At 37.2% G+C, this 17,453-nt stretch overlaps 2 protein-coding genes across 4 annotated transcripts; one reads left to right on the top strand and one right to left on the bottom strand.

The window, feature by feature from the left end:
* The first annotated feature begins 1,230 nt into the window (after positions 1 to 1,230).
* Positions 1,231 to 9,970, top strand: bcl2l12 (BCL2 like 12). Of its 3 annotated transcripts, none has more exons than XM_056255255.1 (8): positions 1,231 to 1,387; positions 5,649 to 5,823; positions 6,371 to 6,635; positions 7,131 to 7,335; positions 8,646 to 8,762; positions 9,050 to 9,123; positions 9,334 to 9,591; positions 9,721 to 9,970. In XM_056255255.1, the coding sequence occupies exons 2-8, from the start codon at positions 5,651 to 5,653 to the stop codon at positions 9,760 to 9,762; spliced, it is 1,134 nt and encodes a 377-aa protein (XP_056111230.1). In that variant the 5' UTR covers positions 1,231 to 1,387; positions 5,649 to 5,650; the 3' UTR covers positions 9,763 to 9,970. The 3 variants fall into 3 exon arrangements, with proteins under 3 accessions (XP_056111230.1, XP_056111228.1, XP_056111231.1); XM_056255253.1 differs by having other exon boundaries at positions 1,231 to 1,534; XM_056255256.1 differs by lacking the exon at positions 1,231 to 1,387 and adding an exon at positions 2,655 to 2,896.
* Positions 9,971 to 10,062: 92 nt separating this feature from the next.
* On the bottom strand, positions 10,063 to 17,453 carry tspan4b (tetraspanin 4b). Its single transcript, XM_056255265.1, has 8 exons — positions 16,912 to 17,453; positions 15,981 to 16,050; positions 15,155 to 15,346; positions 12,502 to 12,576; positions 12,297 to 12,392; positions 12,109 to 12,222; positions 10,555 to 10,638; positions 10,063 to 10,466 (listed from the first exon to the last, which is right to left on the bottom strand). Exons 2-8 carry the CDS (start codon positions 16,047 to 16,049, stop codon positions 10,398 to 10,400), a joined length of 699 nt encoding a protein of 232 aa, XP_056111240.1. The 5' UTR covers position 16,050; positions 16,912 to 17,453; the 3' UTR covers positions 10,063 to 10,397.

The following is a 17,453-nucleotide window of genomic DNA, read 5'->3' as shown; positions in this document are numbered from 1 at the left end:
CTAGTTTGTGCGAACATTGGGTCTCCTCCCTCAAACTCATCGCTCCATCTCTACCCCTCCCTCTATCTGTTCATCTCTTGCCCTCTGCCTGTCTTGGCCTGTGGTTCTCAAGTGAATAAACACATCCTCTGTTTCTCATGCTAACTTTCCTGGAACAGCTGAATGTGACAGATACAAACTCTGATACATGTCTAAAAGAATATTCCAGGTTATTCAGTACAAGTTCAGCTCAAACGACAATGGTTGTGGCATGATGTTGATTACCACAAAAATACATTTTGACTTGTCCCTGCTTTTCTTTCAAAAAAGCAAAAATATGGGTTACGGTGAGGCACTTACAATGGAAGCAAATGGGGAAAATCTGTAAATGTTAAAATACTGACTCTAGAAAATATGCATGTTAACATAATTTTAGTGTGAAAATCTGCTTATAAACTATTTCCAAGTCAAGTTATCCGATTTTACAACCCTGTCCCATGTAAACCCTAAATAAATAAAATAAATAATTGTAAAAAAAAAATGAATTAAACAGATTTACAGCTCATAAGTTTTAATTAAGGCATGGTAATTGAAATTATAAGCTTCACATATATGCTATTTAAATCCTCTAGAACTTGGCTCCATTCACTCTCACCGTAACCTCTATTTTTGTATGTTATTTACCATTATGATTTTTCTTCTCTTTATTTTTATTTTTGAAAGAAAGCAAGGGCCGAAATTAGTTTGAATGGTATTCAACCGCATATACCATGAACGCTGCTGACTGATCTTGGTAAAGGAATATTCTGGATTCAGTAAAACTCACTTAACATTACATTATTACAGATCCTCTTTTTAAATTCAAAATGACTAAAATATTGTGCAGATGGCAGGTTGGCCTAACTAATAAAAGTACAGGTAGTTAGATGCCACACAGGTTAAGTCATTGGGGGTCTAAGCATCTAATGCAATTATAGAAAATACACAATTAGAAATTTAAAATCCAACAGCTTAAAGGTCACAACATACATGAGACGGGGTAGCCATTTTGAACTCTGCACCACATTTAGAGTCCACCAAACTCTCTCTCTCTCTCTCTGTGTGTGTGTGTCTCTGAGAGTTCTTTGCTGATTTCCTGTCACAGAGGAAGTGCCTCACCCAGCTGTGTTGCTCCCTATTGGCTCACGGTCAGGAGAACAGTGATTTGGGGCTGATATGGTGGCCGAGCGAGGGATAGATAGAGGGAGTGCAGAGCGAAGAGAGGGAGAAGCAGTCAGGACAGGTCAGAGGGTAGGCAGGAAGAAGAGAGTGCACAGCTAAATAAAGACAGACAAGATGAAGAGAGCAAGTGAAGGAGGGTGCAGACTCAAGAGCATATCATCTCTGCTAAAGAGGAAATAACTCTGAGGTAAGACATCTGAGAGCAGATGAAGCTTCGGAGAAGAAAAAGATAGTTGCACGGACAGATATGATTTTACAAATATAAAGAAAAGGCTTGAGGGTTTGTCAACTTTGGATGACAAAGGATGTTCCTGTGCAGAGAGGCTTTTTTATGGTAAATACAGATCTCATTTTCATTTCTGCACTGATAGCCTATTCTCTATAGCCTATATGTGGCATTTCTTTATGATGAACATCATTGAGAGCTTTTGAAACTGTGTGGACTTTCCATACTTAACCCAGAATGTTTGCAAACTAAGATGTTCCTTGATCTTTCATTAACTCTGAATTTCCTCTTGCTGCTTTTCACTCTTATTTAATAACTGCGATTCAAGTCCAATTCAGCTTTATTCACTGCATATTTTAGTTCCCCCCCCCCCCCCCCCCCCCCCCCCCTGGCTTTTCTGACTGACCTTTTCTTTTAATCCTTATCCAAATTACTCTAACTCGCAATGTTTGACTTCATCGTATGATACTATGCCTCTATTCCTCTGTCTGACGGTCCATCTCTGTCTCTCCCAATCCTTGTACCAGTGTCTGATTTACAGATGACGCTGGACGGGGTTTGGGGGGGGCCGAGGGAGGACAAATGCTCCCCAACTACCCTGTCATCCATACCAACATTAGTATTAGTACCAGGCACAAGATAACTCTCTTTTCTGAATGACTCATAAATGTGTGTTTTTTTCCCCTGAAAATAAACCCTGTTTGGTAAAATACACACCTGAGTGATTTTATTTTTCAGTTGTTTCATGTAAATTCATTTCAAAATGTTCACTTATGTTTGATTTTGTCATTTTGTCTTTCTTTAGTCATAAAGTAGAAATTTCTGTTTAACACCACCATGCAAGACAGATGTGAAGGGTAAATAAACTTGTAAATGACAAAGTAACATCAAAACTGAAAGGGATTGTTCCCACAAAAATAAAAATGTTTTCTTATCTTACTCACCCTCAAGTTGTTCCAAACCTGTATGAGTTTCTTTCTTCGGTTTGAACACGAAAGAGGATATTTTATTAGTAGACAGATGACGGTAGCCGTTAACTTTCATAGTAGCCGCCTAGGCCTATTTTTTCCCCGACCGTCAACTGTTTGATTAACATTCTTTAAATATCTTCTTTCGTGTTCAACCCATAGACTGTAAGGTTCAACCATAGAGTGTTCAACAGAAGAAAGAAACTCATACACGACACGTTTGGAACTATGAGGGTGAGTAAGCGATTCTTTTTTGGGTGAATTAAAGAGTAAAATAACTTGTCGTGTTTATGACAATTATAGCTATCATTTGGGTCACATAATGGTATGTGTAATAAACTAAAAAGTTTATTAATGTACCAATTGAGCATACTGTAAGATTGAACCCTCTCCATTGGAAAAATGGACCCGTCCCATTTGACTCGTCCAGTGACATGCGCAGTGCGCACAACGTAAGTCGGTCATTCCGCAGGTCGGACTTGTTGACGCGGTAGTGAAACCGGTGAGCTGAAGCTAGGTTTCGACAGTGGAGTGGTATCTATAACATCGATATGATTATGAATCACCGCTTCAGACCTGATTTGATTCAGTGTGAGATCTGACCTAACGTTACCCCTGAACTCTCCAATAACATCAGTCATAACCAGGTCACAACTCTTAACTCGTCGGAAGTTTAGCACAGTTCGCTGCTGAGTCGCGCGTAAATGTTTCTGTTTTGTTTTTAGTATCCGCGTTTTAATAGTATTGACCTTGTCAGTGCGTTTTGTTGCTTTCTGTGTTTACGCGACTCGGCTGATTCCTTTGGACTTCGAGGTGGTGACCGTGACATATTTACCAGGTATGAACTAACGTTACTACTTGTGAGCTTGAACTTTTGTACAGGTATTTTCTGGTGATGCTTGCTTTCATCAAAGACTGACCGATGTCCTCTTTCAACTGTGACTATGTACTCGAATTCAGGTATAACAAGTAGGCTAACTATGGTAGTGTAGCTTTTAGATTTTTAAAAAGAGTATCACGAAGTAGCCTATCACGAAATCTCGAATCTGTTGTGGCAGAATGAACGTAAAGAAGCTTAAAATTCTCTTACCCCCCGGTTTCAAAGACAAGGCTTAAGCTTGTCCCGGACTAAAATGCATTTTTGAGATGTCTTAACCGAAAGCAACTTGCACTGACTTAAAATCTCAGTGCCATTTTTTGGTCTCAATATGCACACCAGTAATATTTTTTATAAGGCACGTTTATAAAAGCTACTTAAATCTCCTAATTTAACTAGCCTACTTCCTGGCTTAATCTAAACCCTGTCTGTGAAACCAGGCCTTATCTCTTAGTAGCTCATTTTAATCAAAATATATATTTAGGTTTAATTAACTTGATATTTTCCCAATTACACAATGATGTGTACACACACACACACACACATATCTAACCCATGGGTTGGTTAGCAGTAGCATATAGTAAAGTTACTCACAGACAAGCTAGACAACTACAAAGTTAGTTACAGATCGGGTTAGTACTAAATTGCAGATTTGGGGCTTAAGATATCTGACATGGTTACTAACAGGATTTAATCGTTAGGATGTTACTGTAATATGGCCTTGGTGTGTGACTGGCAACATAAGGGTTGCGGCTCTACATGTGCTCAGTGTTGTAAAAACAAAAACAGGGAGCCACAGTCACCCTATGACACTGATATACCTACAAATGTTTCAACTTTTGTGTCTTGAGAAAGGCACGCATAGAAGACATTGTTTTTTAGGTTCTTCACTGACTAGCATTTATGGGAAACGTGCTTAATTTTTTCATAAATTTATAAAATACCATTCAAGGCAAGAATGTCATCAATCTGACAGCTTTTGCAATGCAGAAAATTCCTCTGTTGAACTGGATTGTGAATGCAAGTAGTAAACATGCCACTACAGCAGAAGCTGGGTGAGGGTGTTTTCTCGCTTCTGCTGTGAAATCCACACTTGCAATTAGTTGGAAGCTGCTTAGAATTGATACGGTATTGGGTAAGTGTGTACTATCTGGCCTTAGATCACCTCTGATCTTACAATTAGCACAGTTATGGGAATATTTAATAATTCCAATCTAAATCTAAATGCAGTAAAAAAAAAAAAAAAAGCATAATTATTTTACACACAAAGTCCAAATTAGTATAGTAGTTTTGTATATTAGTTAAAGTGTGTCATAAAAAAATGAACTGGGTCTAGGCTCATACAAGTGGGATAAGAAGGGGAAGATGAACCAAAACATGTAAATGTGTCAAGTGTTTTGAGTTGTAAAACTGCCCTGGCCTGCATAAGAAATAACAATAACATACCTATAGTGGAATTTACAAGGTCTGATGGGTCGTAATAACCTGCAAAGTAGGTTATAACGAAATGCACTCAGTGAATGTGAGACATTATAGGAATGATAATATGCTTTAGTATACACAAACAGTTTTTTTTATTTTAGGCTTTCATACCAAATAATAGCCTAATATTATTTTTATTTTCCCCACTTTTTTTGTTCACTTGAACACTAATATATAATATAATGGTATTTTATATGTAATATATGTCAAAAAAGAAACCATGGGCCAAGTTTAGTCCAGTTATCAGGCATCATAGCGGTCACATCGGTTATTTATTATGCAGCCAAAAAAAAGTTGTTATATCTGGTCTTCAATTCATTGATCATTTCAAGTTACTTGAATGTTACTTTTACAATCAAAAATGATACAGGTTTATGCTGGTATTTTCGAAAACCCTGGCCTATACACACATTTGATACTCTGTAAAATAATCCAAGTATTTAATATTATTAGAAAATTAATGTATTTTTTTGTTTCTGTCAAAGTGCTGAGGTTGTCATCATGTTTGAAATGTTTGTGAAAGGCTATACATGACGTAGATAAAATGACTGAGGTAAACGAACTGGAACTTCCAGCTCTTACTGTGTTTTTGTATCTTTGTATGTCACTAGTTATACTTTCATTTCCTTCAAGTATCCACTCTTAATTAAGGTACTGGACTACTTCTCTTTAGATTGAATTGATTATTGGTTGTATTTTAATGCACATTTTTTTCACTGAAGACCAAACATACAAAGTGTACATTGACCTCCAATTAATCAATTAATTAGTCTCAATAGAGATTTGAGGCTCTGGTTTAGTTTTACGTGTGGAAATTTCATCAGCAGTACATTGGAATTCTGCAGTGGTGGTTTGTATTGTGTAGTCTGAGTTTTTTGTTCTCTCTCTGTCTCAGCGATGGCAGACGTGGTGGTCAGGCCTGCATCCCCTTCTCAGTCCATCTCTCTCCTGGAGATTAAAGCGGAGACGCGGATGGTGCTGAAGTCTTTCCTGCGTCACTCGCTCTCGATTCCTCCTGGTGAGAGGCCTGGAAGGATTGGAGGAGAATACAATGACCCAAACAAATTCAGGTGACACAAATAACTCAATCACATACAGAATTAAACACTGTCATGACGTGAAGTAAAACAACTCCATGTCAGATTTTTGTAGACTAGCACTTCTGACTTCTGAAATTGTTTTAACAAAGTCCGTCTAGAATCATATAGGTTATCTATCTCTGTAACTTAAAAAAAAAGGCTTGTGTTGTAAATTAAGAAAGCATTACCTACAAGAGGATTTGGCGGAAATACTGTATGTTATAGTGTTAGTTATTTAGTCAGTCTAATCATTTGCCATCTAATTACACAGAAATCATTCTTGAATCTGTCTTTCATTGATTATTTAAAAAAAATAATGCTGCTTCTCCCAGGATCTTTTCGACTAACATAATTTATTCAGTGGTCCAGGGGAACTTTTAATGGTCAAGTCATCTTTGCTTGAACAGCAAATCAATTATGTCTATCTTTATTATATGAAGATGCAAATTTGTGAAATTGTTGATGTAATTGTGATAAAAGAAAATGTACTTTAATATTTTGGAAATGAAAAAATCTTTCTCTCGCTTCCTTTTCTTAGTGCCTATAAAAAAGACAAGATAAGGAAAGATGCGAATGGATGGGACTCTTTGGATGAGGAGATCAGTGCCGCAGAGGAGAAGAAACATGGAATAAAAAATTTCATAAAAAGAAGATTGAGAGTTCGTTCGTCCACAATCCGCTATACTAAGAAAGACAGTAGCGCTGACCCGACTCCAAACAACAGCCTGGAGAAGCAGAGTCAGCCGGGCCAGTCCGACAAGCCATCTGCGAAAGAAACACTAAGTTTACCCAGGAAAACAGAGGTTTAAAAAAAACTTAAACATTACTTCTTTTTTTTGTCAAACAATATGTGTGCAATCTGCCCTGTTATTTAATGTTTCTTCATAAAAATATACACTGCAAATCATTGTAATAATCAAAAGCTTTACAGTTAAAAAATAATTTCTGCTGGGTTCAGTATGGCAAAAATAGGCTACTACTTTTTTCTCAACACTTCTGCTTGTGCTCGTGTTGGTAGTGTGTTACCTGTTAATATGGGCACCAAAATAAATGCGTTGCCCGTGCATGTGGTGCAAAACAGGAAAACACTATTTATATCTGAATAGACTAAAACCTGCTCTTGTTTTATCCGGGCCATGGACTGCAAAGCTAATTAAAAGCTTTTTTGGTTTCAGTATTAAAATATTTCCTGACCCATCAAGGAGCCAACATGTATTTATTTTTAGTTTCTTCTTTCTTAACATTATGTGATTTAATATTTCTATTCAGAACTTGTTAATGAGAAGATTTTCTTTTAGGAAGAGATATTCGCTCCATCATCTGCGTCTGAAGAGGAAGGTGACAGAAAATCAGGGAAGAAAAAGAAGAAAAAGCTGAAATTATCTGATATTCTCAAAAAAGTGTCTTTTAAAAAAGAAGAGCCTCGTCCTCGGCGCCCGGCCACGCTGCCTTTAAAAGATGCTTCAGGTGTTCCACAACCTGAGGAGCATCCTGCTTCACCATGTAAGTTTCAGACGTACAAGATATACAGCTTGTTTTATGGATGTAGAAGTTGAGACACAGGAGGCACTGTCAGGAATGTGTTCTTGATTGTTTTATGGCTTGTGCCTATAAATACACTACATTTAAAAAAAATAGGGTCGGTAAGTTTTTTTTTAAATGTTTTTTTTGAAAGAAGCTTTTATATAGTAAAAATGTAATATTGTGAAATGTCTTTAGAATTTAAAATAATTGTTTTCTATTTTAATATATCTTAAAGGTGCTCTGAGCGATGTCGGGTGACGTCACTTCTTGTTGACGTTCAAAGTATTGTCAAACGAAACGGAGGCTAGCTAGACCTCATCCCGTCCATCCCCTCCCCCTGTAGTTTTACTGATACTTTATTCAAGGTGTAACGTTAATGTCGCCAAGTTAGATAAATGCTTTCATATAATGCAGAAAAAGAGAAACATTACCAGAAAAACACGATAAAACGTTTCGCCACCTGAGGTTATAACTTTAGCGCCCATAAGGACGCAATAATAGCAAGATAAGTTAGCTTCGCGTTTCCCAGTGAGCATAAACAACGGCTCCGTCATAAACTAACGTTACCTGAATGTCGGATTGGAAGCCCTTCTGCCGGCGGAGTTCTCGCCACCTTTCGAAGGCTTTTCCAATGTAAATTTGGGACTTTGCGCGTTCCTTCTCCTTTTCCCTCTTCTTTGCATTTTTGCATTCTGTTCATCGGAACGTCGTGTGTCGGCCATATCAAACTTAAAGAGTTATAATTCTAACTTCCCTCTTCATGCTTCTCTCTCCTCCACACCCCCCTTCATGTGTACGCGCACTAACCCCCCAAATCATTCTAGTCGGTTATTGGCTGGAACACTGTTTGTTTTGTTTCGTGGAGCGGGTTGGCCCAGTTTGTTTTTGTTGCCGTTGGTGGAGCCTGGGCTGTCTACAGAGACTGCGTTTTTTACAGTGTGTTCAGGGGACAGCCAGCTAGCAGATAGTGAGGAGATGTTTGCTGTATGTGACAAAAAAAATGTTTTGGCCTAAAAAACGTGTGACATCGCTTAGAGCACCTTTAAAATGTAATTTATTTCTGTGATGCAAAGCTGAATTATCAGCATTATTACTCTAGTCTTCAGTGTCTCATGATCCTTCAGAAATCACACATCATTCAGAAATCATCATCATCACTTTACTATCACTTTTGATCAATTAAATGCATTCTTGCTGAATAAAATTATTAATTTGGTACTGACACCAAACTTTAGAACGATATGAAGTCTGCATATGATATGATGTAGGCTAATAATTTTTTTCCACAGCCCATCCTCCTGAGTTTTATGATGATGTGGCAGAAACTTTGGACAGAATCGCACAGAAACACAGTGTAAAAAAGAAATCCCCCGTTAAACCTGAGCCTGTGCCAAGTCCACCCAAAGGTACATATAAAACCATAAACCGATGCAAAACTTGTTTATGACCTGATGAATTTATCATTTTATCATAATGTGTGAAGTAGATACATTTTCAGTGGAATATCAAAGCAAGAGCAGACCAGTAATGTTATGTCACATCTTGCTGTTTGATGTCGTTACAGAAATGGATGTGATTTAACAATACAGTGCTTTAACAATAGCTTATTGTTATAATGGACTGATGGTCCGGCTGAGGTCTTTCCACTTGCATTGTTTGGAGATTAGTTTACACTTCTTCCTTTTGTTTGCAGTAAATGACAAAGAAGCTGTGGTTCAGCAGCTAGTTCAGATATTGACTTCAGAGGGGGATGCCATTAACAGCAAGGTAATGTTCCCTGATCTGAGTTCGCCATCCTTGCTAATCCTTTTTTATATCTTACTTGGGATATAGAGTAAACTTGGCTCTTAAAGCAGCTCTTGGTTCCTTATCGTAAAGATTTAATAGCATACATAAATCTTGAGTTTTTGACTATTTATGGTCATATTTTCAGTTGCTGCCTTGTTTATCATTGTTAATTGTGGTTTAATGTTGTAGATAAACACCAACCCCTTCCTGCGGTCCACCCTCTCCCGCCTCTCCTACGCATCTTTTGCCAAACTCCTTGACACGTACGCCGGTCAGAGTGAAGAACCTCCTGTTCCCGCACCGGTCAGCCCTACGCTGCGGCGTCTCGCCATCACCATGGATGTCTCTCGTCGAGTCGTCACAGCTACTGGTGTTCAGCGTCTGACAGGCTATGCTGAACGCTACATGGAGAGCTTTGCACCATGGGTGAGGAGCCACGGAGGATGGGTGAGCAGTTTTTGCTGTCTACATTTAACTTTTCCTCAGTCTCTCTCTGGGATATTCATCTGTTATTTTCTTCCAGAAGGGGGCACAATTGTGTCAAGTAATCCTCTCTTTTTGTGTCTTCTTCCACAGGATAAAATTGCACATTTGGATGAGGTCCTGGAGTGTGATTGACCTCAGACCTTTTACTAATGAACTCATGAAAGTTCTCAAATCATGTAGCATGACCTCTGTGAGGCAAAGAAGAAGAGAAGAACCAGCCAACTGGGGAATTGACACTACTTGATTAGAAAGTTTCTCTGCTGATGTATTTATTATTCTTTTGTATTTTGGATGTTTTTTTATGTGCCATTTTATACCAAAATACATGATGCCAATCTTCTACTGTTGTATTGCATTCTTTTTATTTGTAATGACCTTAACAGACGTTAATATAGTACTGACCGTTGGTTTAGTATAACAAATCATCAACTCTTAAACATTTAATTTCCATTTATAGGAAATTCACATTGATTGCATGTTCATTGCAAGCAGTTATAAGGGTATTTAACAAAGAGTACAATAATTCTAGGATTTACATTTTCCACCTACTGTATACCTTTACTTTATATTCATTTAATCTTCTTTTTCTAAGTACAAATGAATTATTTAGCCTTTTATCTGGTAAATTAATTTATCTGAGATTCGTCTGAGCTTCTTCCTAAGTGCAGTACTGTAATCTATGTGCACATGCATATCACGTCCAGTATCTCTAATAGGCAAGTCTGTTTAAACATTCATTACATATTCAGAATGGGGCGAAGGAAGGGTCAGTCCATGTATTTTTCTGCTCGTAGGATTTGGCAGTACATCAGCATGGAGAACACCAAAGCAAGAATCTGGAGGGAGAAAAATGCAGTCGCATTATACCAGTTCTTAAATTCATATAATAATCAAACTACACCAGATACACAAGTTTAAAAGTACCTGAACAATTCCAATACAAACTCCAAACCCAAGCACTGAGGTGATGTTAGCCAGAAGCCAGTCCTTGGCCTTCTCATAACACGGCTAAAACACATTTAAAAAACAGTTTTATCAGCTGGTCATTATCCCAAAGTAAGCCATGACAGTAATCAGGTCTCGGTTTAATTTGTGCTAATGACTGGCTGGAAGTACATCTTGCTTATTACATAGTTACCAAATAAATAAACAACTGGTCATGAAGTTTAAATTGTCGTAAATGTACTCTATACCATTCAGATGTTTGGGGTTAGTAAATTCTTTCACTCCTGGTTTCACAGACAAGGCTTGAGTCAGTCTCAGACTAAAATGCATGTTTGAGCTGTTTTAACTGAAAGCAACTTGCTCTGATATATCTTAAAATATGTCAGTGCCATTGTTTTGTCTCAAGATGCACACCAGTAATGTTTTTTTGTATAAGTTATTAAAGTCGCTTAAATGCCCTAATTGAACTAAGCCCGAATCCTGGCTTAATCTAAGACCTGTCTGTGAAACCGGGCCTTTATGATTTTGAAAGACACTCTAATGCTCACCAAGGCTGCAATTATCTGATCACAAATACAGTAAAAGCAGTAATATTGTGAAATATTTTACTGTAAAATTAAATTACTGTTTTCTATAAAACGTTTAATGAAAATTTCTGTAAAAGTTTTTGCACTATTTAAATTCGGATATTTCACTTTAATTTTACATTTTTTGTTTGGCAGCCGTGTCAACTGTCCCTTTGCGCCATGGGGTGGTGATTCCAAGAATTATAATCTCCATTATTTTTCAAATTTTAAATGTATTTGTATTGTTGTAAGTAATTTGAGAAAACTGTAAAAATTGTTTACTGTAATTTGTCATTAATAGCATAATACTACTTAAAATAACAGATGAGATAATTTTGAAGATATTTTGTAAATTGTAAGTTCAGATTACAATTTAAAATAAGATTAAACAAAATAGTTATTTTAAATTACAAAATAGGGATTTTTTTACAGTGTACATTTGACGATGTAATTTATTCCTGTGATGACAAAAATGAATTTTCAGCATCATTACCCCAGTCTTCAGTGTCACATGATCCTTCAGAAATAATAATTATAATATGCTGATTTGCTGCTCAAAAAACATTTCTTAAAAAGGCATCGTTTCGCTTCAGATGGCCTTTATTAACCCCCTGGAGCCGTTTGGATTACTTTTATTATTTATGGATGCGCTTTTTTGGGCTTCAAAATCTCAGGTACTATTCACTCCCATTATACAGCTTTGAAGAGATATTTTTAATATAACTTCGATTGTGTTTGGCTGAAAGAAGAAAGTCATATAGGCTACACCTAGGATGGCTTGAGGGTGAGTAAATTATGGGACCATTTTAATTTTTTGGATGAACTAACACCTTAACATATCAGATGTATGTAGGGTTTGTGCCAGATTTCCTTTTATATTACACTTGTGGATGCAATTATCAACCGTTGGCAGGATTTAGGAACGTGTGGTACTTAGCTGACCCCATGACCCCAGAAATGTTCTGACCTCTTCCCAATGATGGCATTCTCCAAAATGATCCCTGCAGCAGGAGACAGGAAGTTCGCCGTTGGATGTTTTATTGTGCCAGTCGGTGTGGTTGCTCACGCCACAGCACTTGAACTGAAGGAGACAGAATCCATGATATACATTGAAGAATAGTCTTCATATTTGTGACTGTTATAAACCCAACTCACAATCTTCTGCATGTTGTCCCAGGATTTTTCCAGCCCTTTATTTGTTTTATAGTCATTCATTCCCTCTCTTAGGTCATCCTTAGCCTTTTTGTCCAACTAAATGGACAAAACAGAGACAAGCGGATAAACAGGAAGTAGAAGGCAAAGTATTTTCCTGAAAGGAAAGGCTTAAATACTTGCAAGGCTCAGACGTTAGTCCTCTTACCTCTTCATGATACACACTCAAAACCAAAATCAGTGCCATTTCTGTCAGGACTAGAAACAAGAGGATCACAAAAAACTGAAAGAACAAGAAAAAACTATTAGAGTACATGAATGACAACAATATTCCCATATAGGGATAAAAATCACCAATTAAATATTTTTATTAACTCATTTATTTCTCTTAGGCAGCAATGAGGTTAAAAAAGAGCAATTGAAGACTTCTGCTTCCTCTGCTTCTGAGATTTTTGTCCTGAAAAGTCTCATTCTGGTCTCAAATTTGCCAAGATCAATCAAATTCTTAGATTTCAATATGAACTAAAATATTTCTCATCAAATACTAGTCCAAATTATTTGAACTATACTGCTATAGACACTAATTTTATTGTTCTGTACCCAACAATTGCCTCTCTTTTTTTCCCTATAAGGAGAAAGATTAGAGATGAGGATGATAGTTGAACTTCTTCCAAATAAAATGTATTTTTCCAAATATTTTTTTTTACATGAAATTGAAATAACTTAATTATGTACATTATATATTAAATTAATATACTGCCGTTCAAACATTTGGATTTTAAATGTTCTTGAATAAATTCACTTTTACACTGGCATCATGCGTGGCAAAAATGACGTCATGCTTACCAAGGCTGCATACAGCAGAAACTATTAAAATATTATTACATTTTAAATAACTGTTTTCTATTTTAATATATTTTAAAATGTAATTAAAGGTAGAGTAGGCAAAAAAAATTATAAACACTTTTTGTTGGTTGAAACACTCTTCATATCCTGATAGCAATCAATAACAGAACTGGTTAAAATATTAAAACATGTACATATACATAGTTCCCACAGGCCAATTAATGTCACGTGACCTCCCCGGAGACGCCATCTTTGAGGGCATAAGCTGCTCTGTTTACAAAGTTTTACAAGCAAATTTTGAATATTTCTTTCTGTTTATAATGTTACGAAAATCATGAAGAGACTATTAACACAAGACAGAGAAAGGTACAATGCGAAAATTCATAAATGGTGTGGATCCGTATAACGAAGGAAGCACTGAGCACTGATTATGCAGCTTTGCCTCATACAGTATTATCATGTGTAACGTTACGTTACCATTATCTGGTATTTTTTTACACATGTGAGCAATTCCGAGCCTAGAAATCACTGGAGGCGTACAATCAGTTTGTCGAGGGTTGGGTTGGTGACGTTTGCTCAAGTCGTGCAATCAATGGAAAAGTAGTCATCATAGCGAATGTACTGTATGTAGCATGATGCTAGACTATCTGTCTATTAAAAAGCCATAGCCTGCACAACTTAATCCCTGTTCCCCTTAAAACAGTCATCGGTGCTTTCTGTAATATGCATGTACTTATTTGTACAGTGTAGAATAGGGTTGGAACGGTACATGTATTCGTATTGAACCGAAACTGTGCGGGCGTCTCGGTTCAGTGCATGAATATACACGATGTAAAAATAAATAAAACTCGCGTGCAAATTAGTTAATGTAATGTGGAACTACTTTATACGCGGGTTCTTTAGGGACATAATCTGAGATTGGAATGCTGGAATGTGTGTGTGTGTGAATAAGGCGCGGGCGCGATCGAACAGTGGAAACTGTTGTTTTTCATACCTCGACGTCATTATGTTCATACAGGACACAGACTGATCTCATGAAATGGCGTATGTATGACACGCCAATTCGTATCTCCATTTTTGGCGTGCTATCAACACGCATAATCGCTTTTCAGCGTGTTTATCAACGCTTTTGACTTAACGTTATATTACTGTATATATAAATATATGACCTACCCCAACCCCGTCCCTAAACCTACCCGTCACTGGGGTTAAAACCATTTATGAGTCTTCCCCTACCATCCTAGGAAAAGAAATATCGCTCCACAGATGTAGATATAGATTTTGCTTCGTTTCGCTCAGACATTTAACGGCGTACACATACACGCGGAATCACTCGGACATTTAATGGCGTAGACATACACGCAAAAGATTTCGGCGTGGACATACACGCGGATAGCTCAAAATGCGTATAGATAACACGCCACTTGAATTGAAAGTGGCGTGTATGTTTACGCAAAGTCATGATGTCATGTTGCAGGACATCATTCAAACTGTAAAGTGTTAACTTGTTTAACTTCGCCAGCCATAACCTCGTCGTTGTTCTGACAAAAGTTTAGTCTTCTCACATTCATGAAGTCTAAAGACGGGTATACTGTAAAATCCAAATTTAACTGAACCTCCGGCACGATTTGAACATCCATTGACCCAGCAGGAGATGACCATTTTCACTTTTTATCACGAAATTAACTCGTTTCAGCTTCTTCTTCTAATATTCTGCCCACAACATGCCCACAGAAATGGCGCCGGGTCGGCAAATGCCCGTATGTTGTGACGTCATGTAGGAACTATGTATATCTTCTGTAAAAGTCTCAGGACAAAAAAATGTTCTCTTATGGGATCTTATGTTTTCAAAGCTAGCTTGCTATTTCCAGCCTCTCTGAAATTGCCTACCATACCTTTAATCTGTGTGATGGAAATGCTAAATTTTCAGCAGCTATTATTCCAGTCTTCAGCATCACATGAGGGCAGTTTCCACATTTGTTTTACTGATGTCAGTAAGGATCCAAGTACCTTACCGTCATCAATAGACACTTCTGCTCTTTTAGAGCACCAAGGCATCCGAGAAATCCTGTCACCATGGTTACGCCCCCAGCAACAAGCAGCAGGTTGGCCGCAGAGAGTGAAGGGAAGGACAGCGGTAGAGATGAAAACTCAGACTGTGTGAAGGCGAGCCACACCCCGACCCCAAATAAACCACATCCTCCCAACTGCACAAACAAGCAGGTAAAGAAAAATAACTTTGCATCAGTTTAAGGCAGGTCATAGGAACAAGTGTAGGCCTGCATGGTCTTTATAAACATAATAGGCTAGTATTGAACACTTGCATAAATTCTTAAATATTTTGTGTATATTTATTGAACAGATGGAATACACTTCTCGTATTTAGGCATCATACACTTGGTGACTTTGTAAACTGGGCATCATACTCCAAACGACTGAAGATCACCACTCAAACACAAGCCTTGTTGCTAGAAAAAATCGTTTAGCCTATAGTGTACATTTCAATATTCTGTACAATCATGAAAGAAGAACAATACACATATTCCACATATTTTTACAGTGTACTCCAGTCTTTAGTTTTATGATTGACTGAGCGGCGTTCCATGACTGTTTTTCTGCATGTTACAACGTTACAAGCATAGGTGGTGACGAGTGATATCATTCACTCAACGATTCGCTGAGTGAATGATTCAAAGATTCGATCCACAACACTCACAGGAACGCCACTACTGAGATACGTAACAGTTGGTTCTGATAATTTGGGTTTGATGAATATGGTGATGTTAACTGAATATCAATCTGCCAAACTGATAATCTGCAGATCCCTAAAACAGAACTAACCCAAAAGATGAGGTTGAAGATAAACATGAGGTACTTCACACAGCAGAGGCAACCTCGTGACGCAGACATTCTGCATGAAAGAAGAAAGACAGGAATAGAATCACAAAATGACGATATATAAACGTATTGGGTGTGCTTTTAACGTGTGCAAACTTTCACACTCTCCTGAACATAGCATGAAGAGGAAGTGCTGTTTCCAGGCAGGAAGAAACCACCCTTGTGTTGTACTGCTGATAGCATTAACTAGAAAAAGCCATTATGTTCCATGTCTAAAACATACCTACTCATCTAGGGCCTCTCTTATACTTTAAACTCAAAGAATATTGTGGACTTTGATATGCGCCACTTCATATTCCATGAGCAGAAATCAACATAATCATGTTGGTGGTTATTTTGCTCTTTTTGTTCCACAAAATGTGGTCTACATGTGACCACAGAGCATATTACGGGACAAAATGTAAACATATAAGCCCCCTCAAAGTTAGGCAGCACATGGATTTATGATCTGATTTCAGTGGTATGTCAGTAATGGTTCTGGAAATTGGCACCATATGTATGCTGGAATTAAAGAGTTCTTTAAATATGAGATCACATGAAACCTAAACATATAACTTTAGTTTCTTGTGATTATAAATGCCTAGAAAAGTGTGCTTGAAGTTTACCTCCACTTTTTTCTTTTTATATTCAACTCTTTTTTTTAAATCAATTCTGCCAGTCCATAAAATATTTTTTTCTTTTTTGACCTAAATTAAAAACACAAACGATTATCTATCTTGTCATTCTATCTCAGTAAATCATAGGTTTGCTCAAACTCACTGTCAACAACATTTTTTCTCTCTATCTGCTTCAGTGGTTTGTAAACAGTACCCAAATCTATATATTTAATATTTCAAAATTTACATTAAACATCAATCCAATATAGTAGCTTTACCTTTATTTAGGTGGAGACAGAAAAAAGTGACTGACAGACAATTGAAAGGTTTCCAGGAAAAGAGTTGAGTTTTCACTGTGTCCTGAATCCAAAGCTTCCTGTATTGTCTTTTTGTTCTTACGTACTGATGAAGTTCATGAGATCCTGCTTTATTTATTCATTGACCGATATTATCCACATCACAGATGTGATTCCTTCAGTTCTCCAGGGTGTAAACGACTCTTCATACGTGCAAAAAAAAACTTAAAAGGCTTCTGTGAAGTGATGAACTTAAATGATTGGTCTTGCAGTTTCCAGGCACACAAAATTCTTCACAAGCTTTTCTTTCTTTGTTGTTTAATTCCTTCAGACTCGTATCATTTCTCTCTGGGATTACTCACGGGATTACAAAAAAATATATATATTTTTTCTTTTTTAAGTTAACGCAAACAACGTCAAAATATTTGTTTGCTTGTTAGTTTGTTCCCTCAACCTTAATTGCTAATTCCCGGTTGTCTTTGTCTTTCTATCTTTTCAGCTATTTACCTCCCTCTCTTGTTCCA

Source organism: Rhinichthys klamathensis, unplaced genomic scaffold, assembly GCF_029890125.1.
Source record: "Rhinichthys klamathensis goyatoka isolate OS25496 unplaced genomic scaffold, OSU_Roscu_1.1 h1tg000119l_1, whole genome shotgun sequence".
Lineage (NCBI taxonomy): Eukaryota > Metazoa > Chordata > Actinopteri > Cypriniformes > Leuciscidae > Rhinichthys > Rhinichthys klamathensis.
The sequence above is the reverse complement of the archived record's forward strand: the minus strand, read 5'-3'. Positions and strand labels throughout refer to the sequence as shown.

Bases quoted from the DNA above. Each gene is read 5' to 3' on its own strand.
- tspan4b (XM_056255265.1), bottom strand. From the start codon at position 16,049: ATGTCTGCGTCACGAGGTTGCCTCTGCTGTGTGAAGTACCTCATGTTT. The intron at 12,393-12,501 runs GTAAGAGGACTA...TTGTCCATTTAG, and splicing joins TGAGTGTGTATCATGAAGAG to TTGGACAAAAAGGCTAAGGA. The intron at 10,639-12,108 runs GTCAGAACATTT...AATGTGTTTTAG, and splicing joins AATGCCATCATTGGGAAGAG to CCGTGTTATGAGAAGGCCAA.
- bcl2l12 (XM_056255255.1), top strand. From the start codon at position 5,651: ATGGCAGACGTGGTGGTCAGGCCTGCATCCCCTTCTCAGTCCATCTCT. The intron at 5,824-6,370 runs GTGACACAAATA...TCCTTTTCTTAG, and splicing joins AATGACCCAAACAAATTCAG to TGCCTATAAAAAAGACAAGA. The intron at 9,124-9,333 runs GTAATGTTCCCT...TTAATGTTGTAG, and splicing joins GGGATGCCATTAACAGCAAG to ATAAACACCAACCCCTTCCT.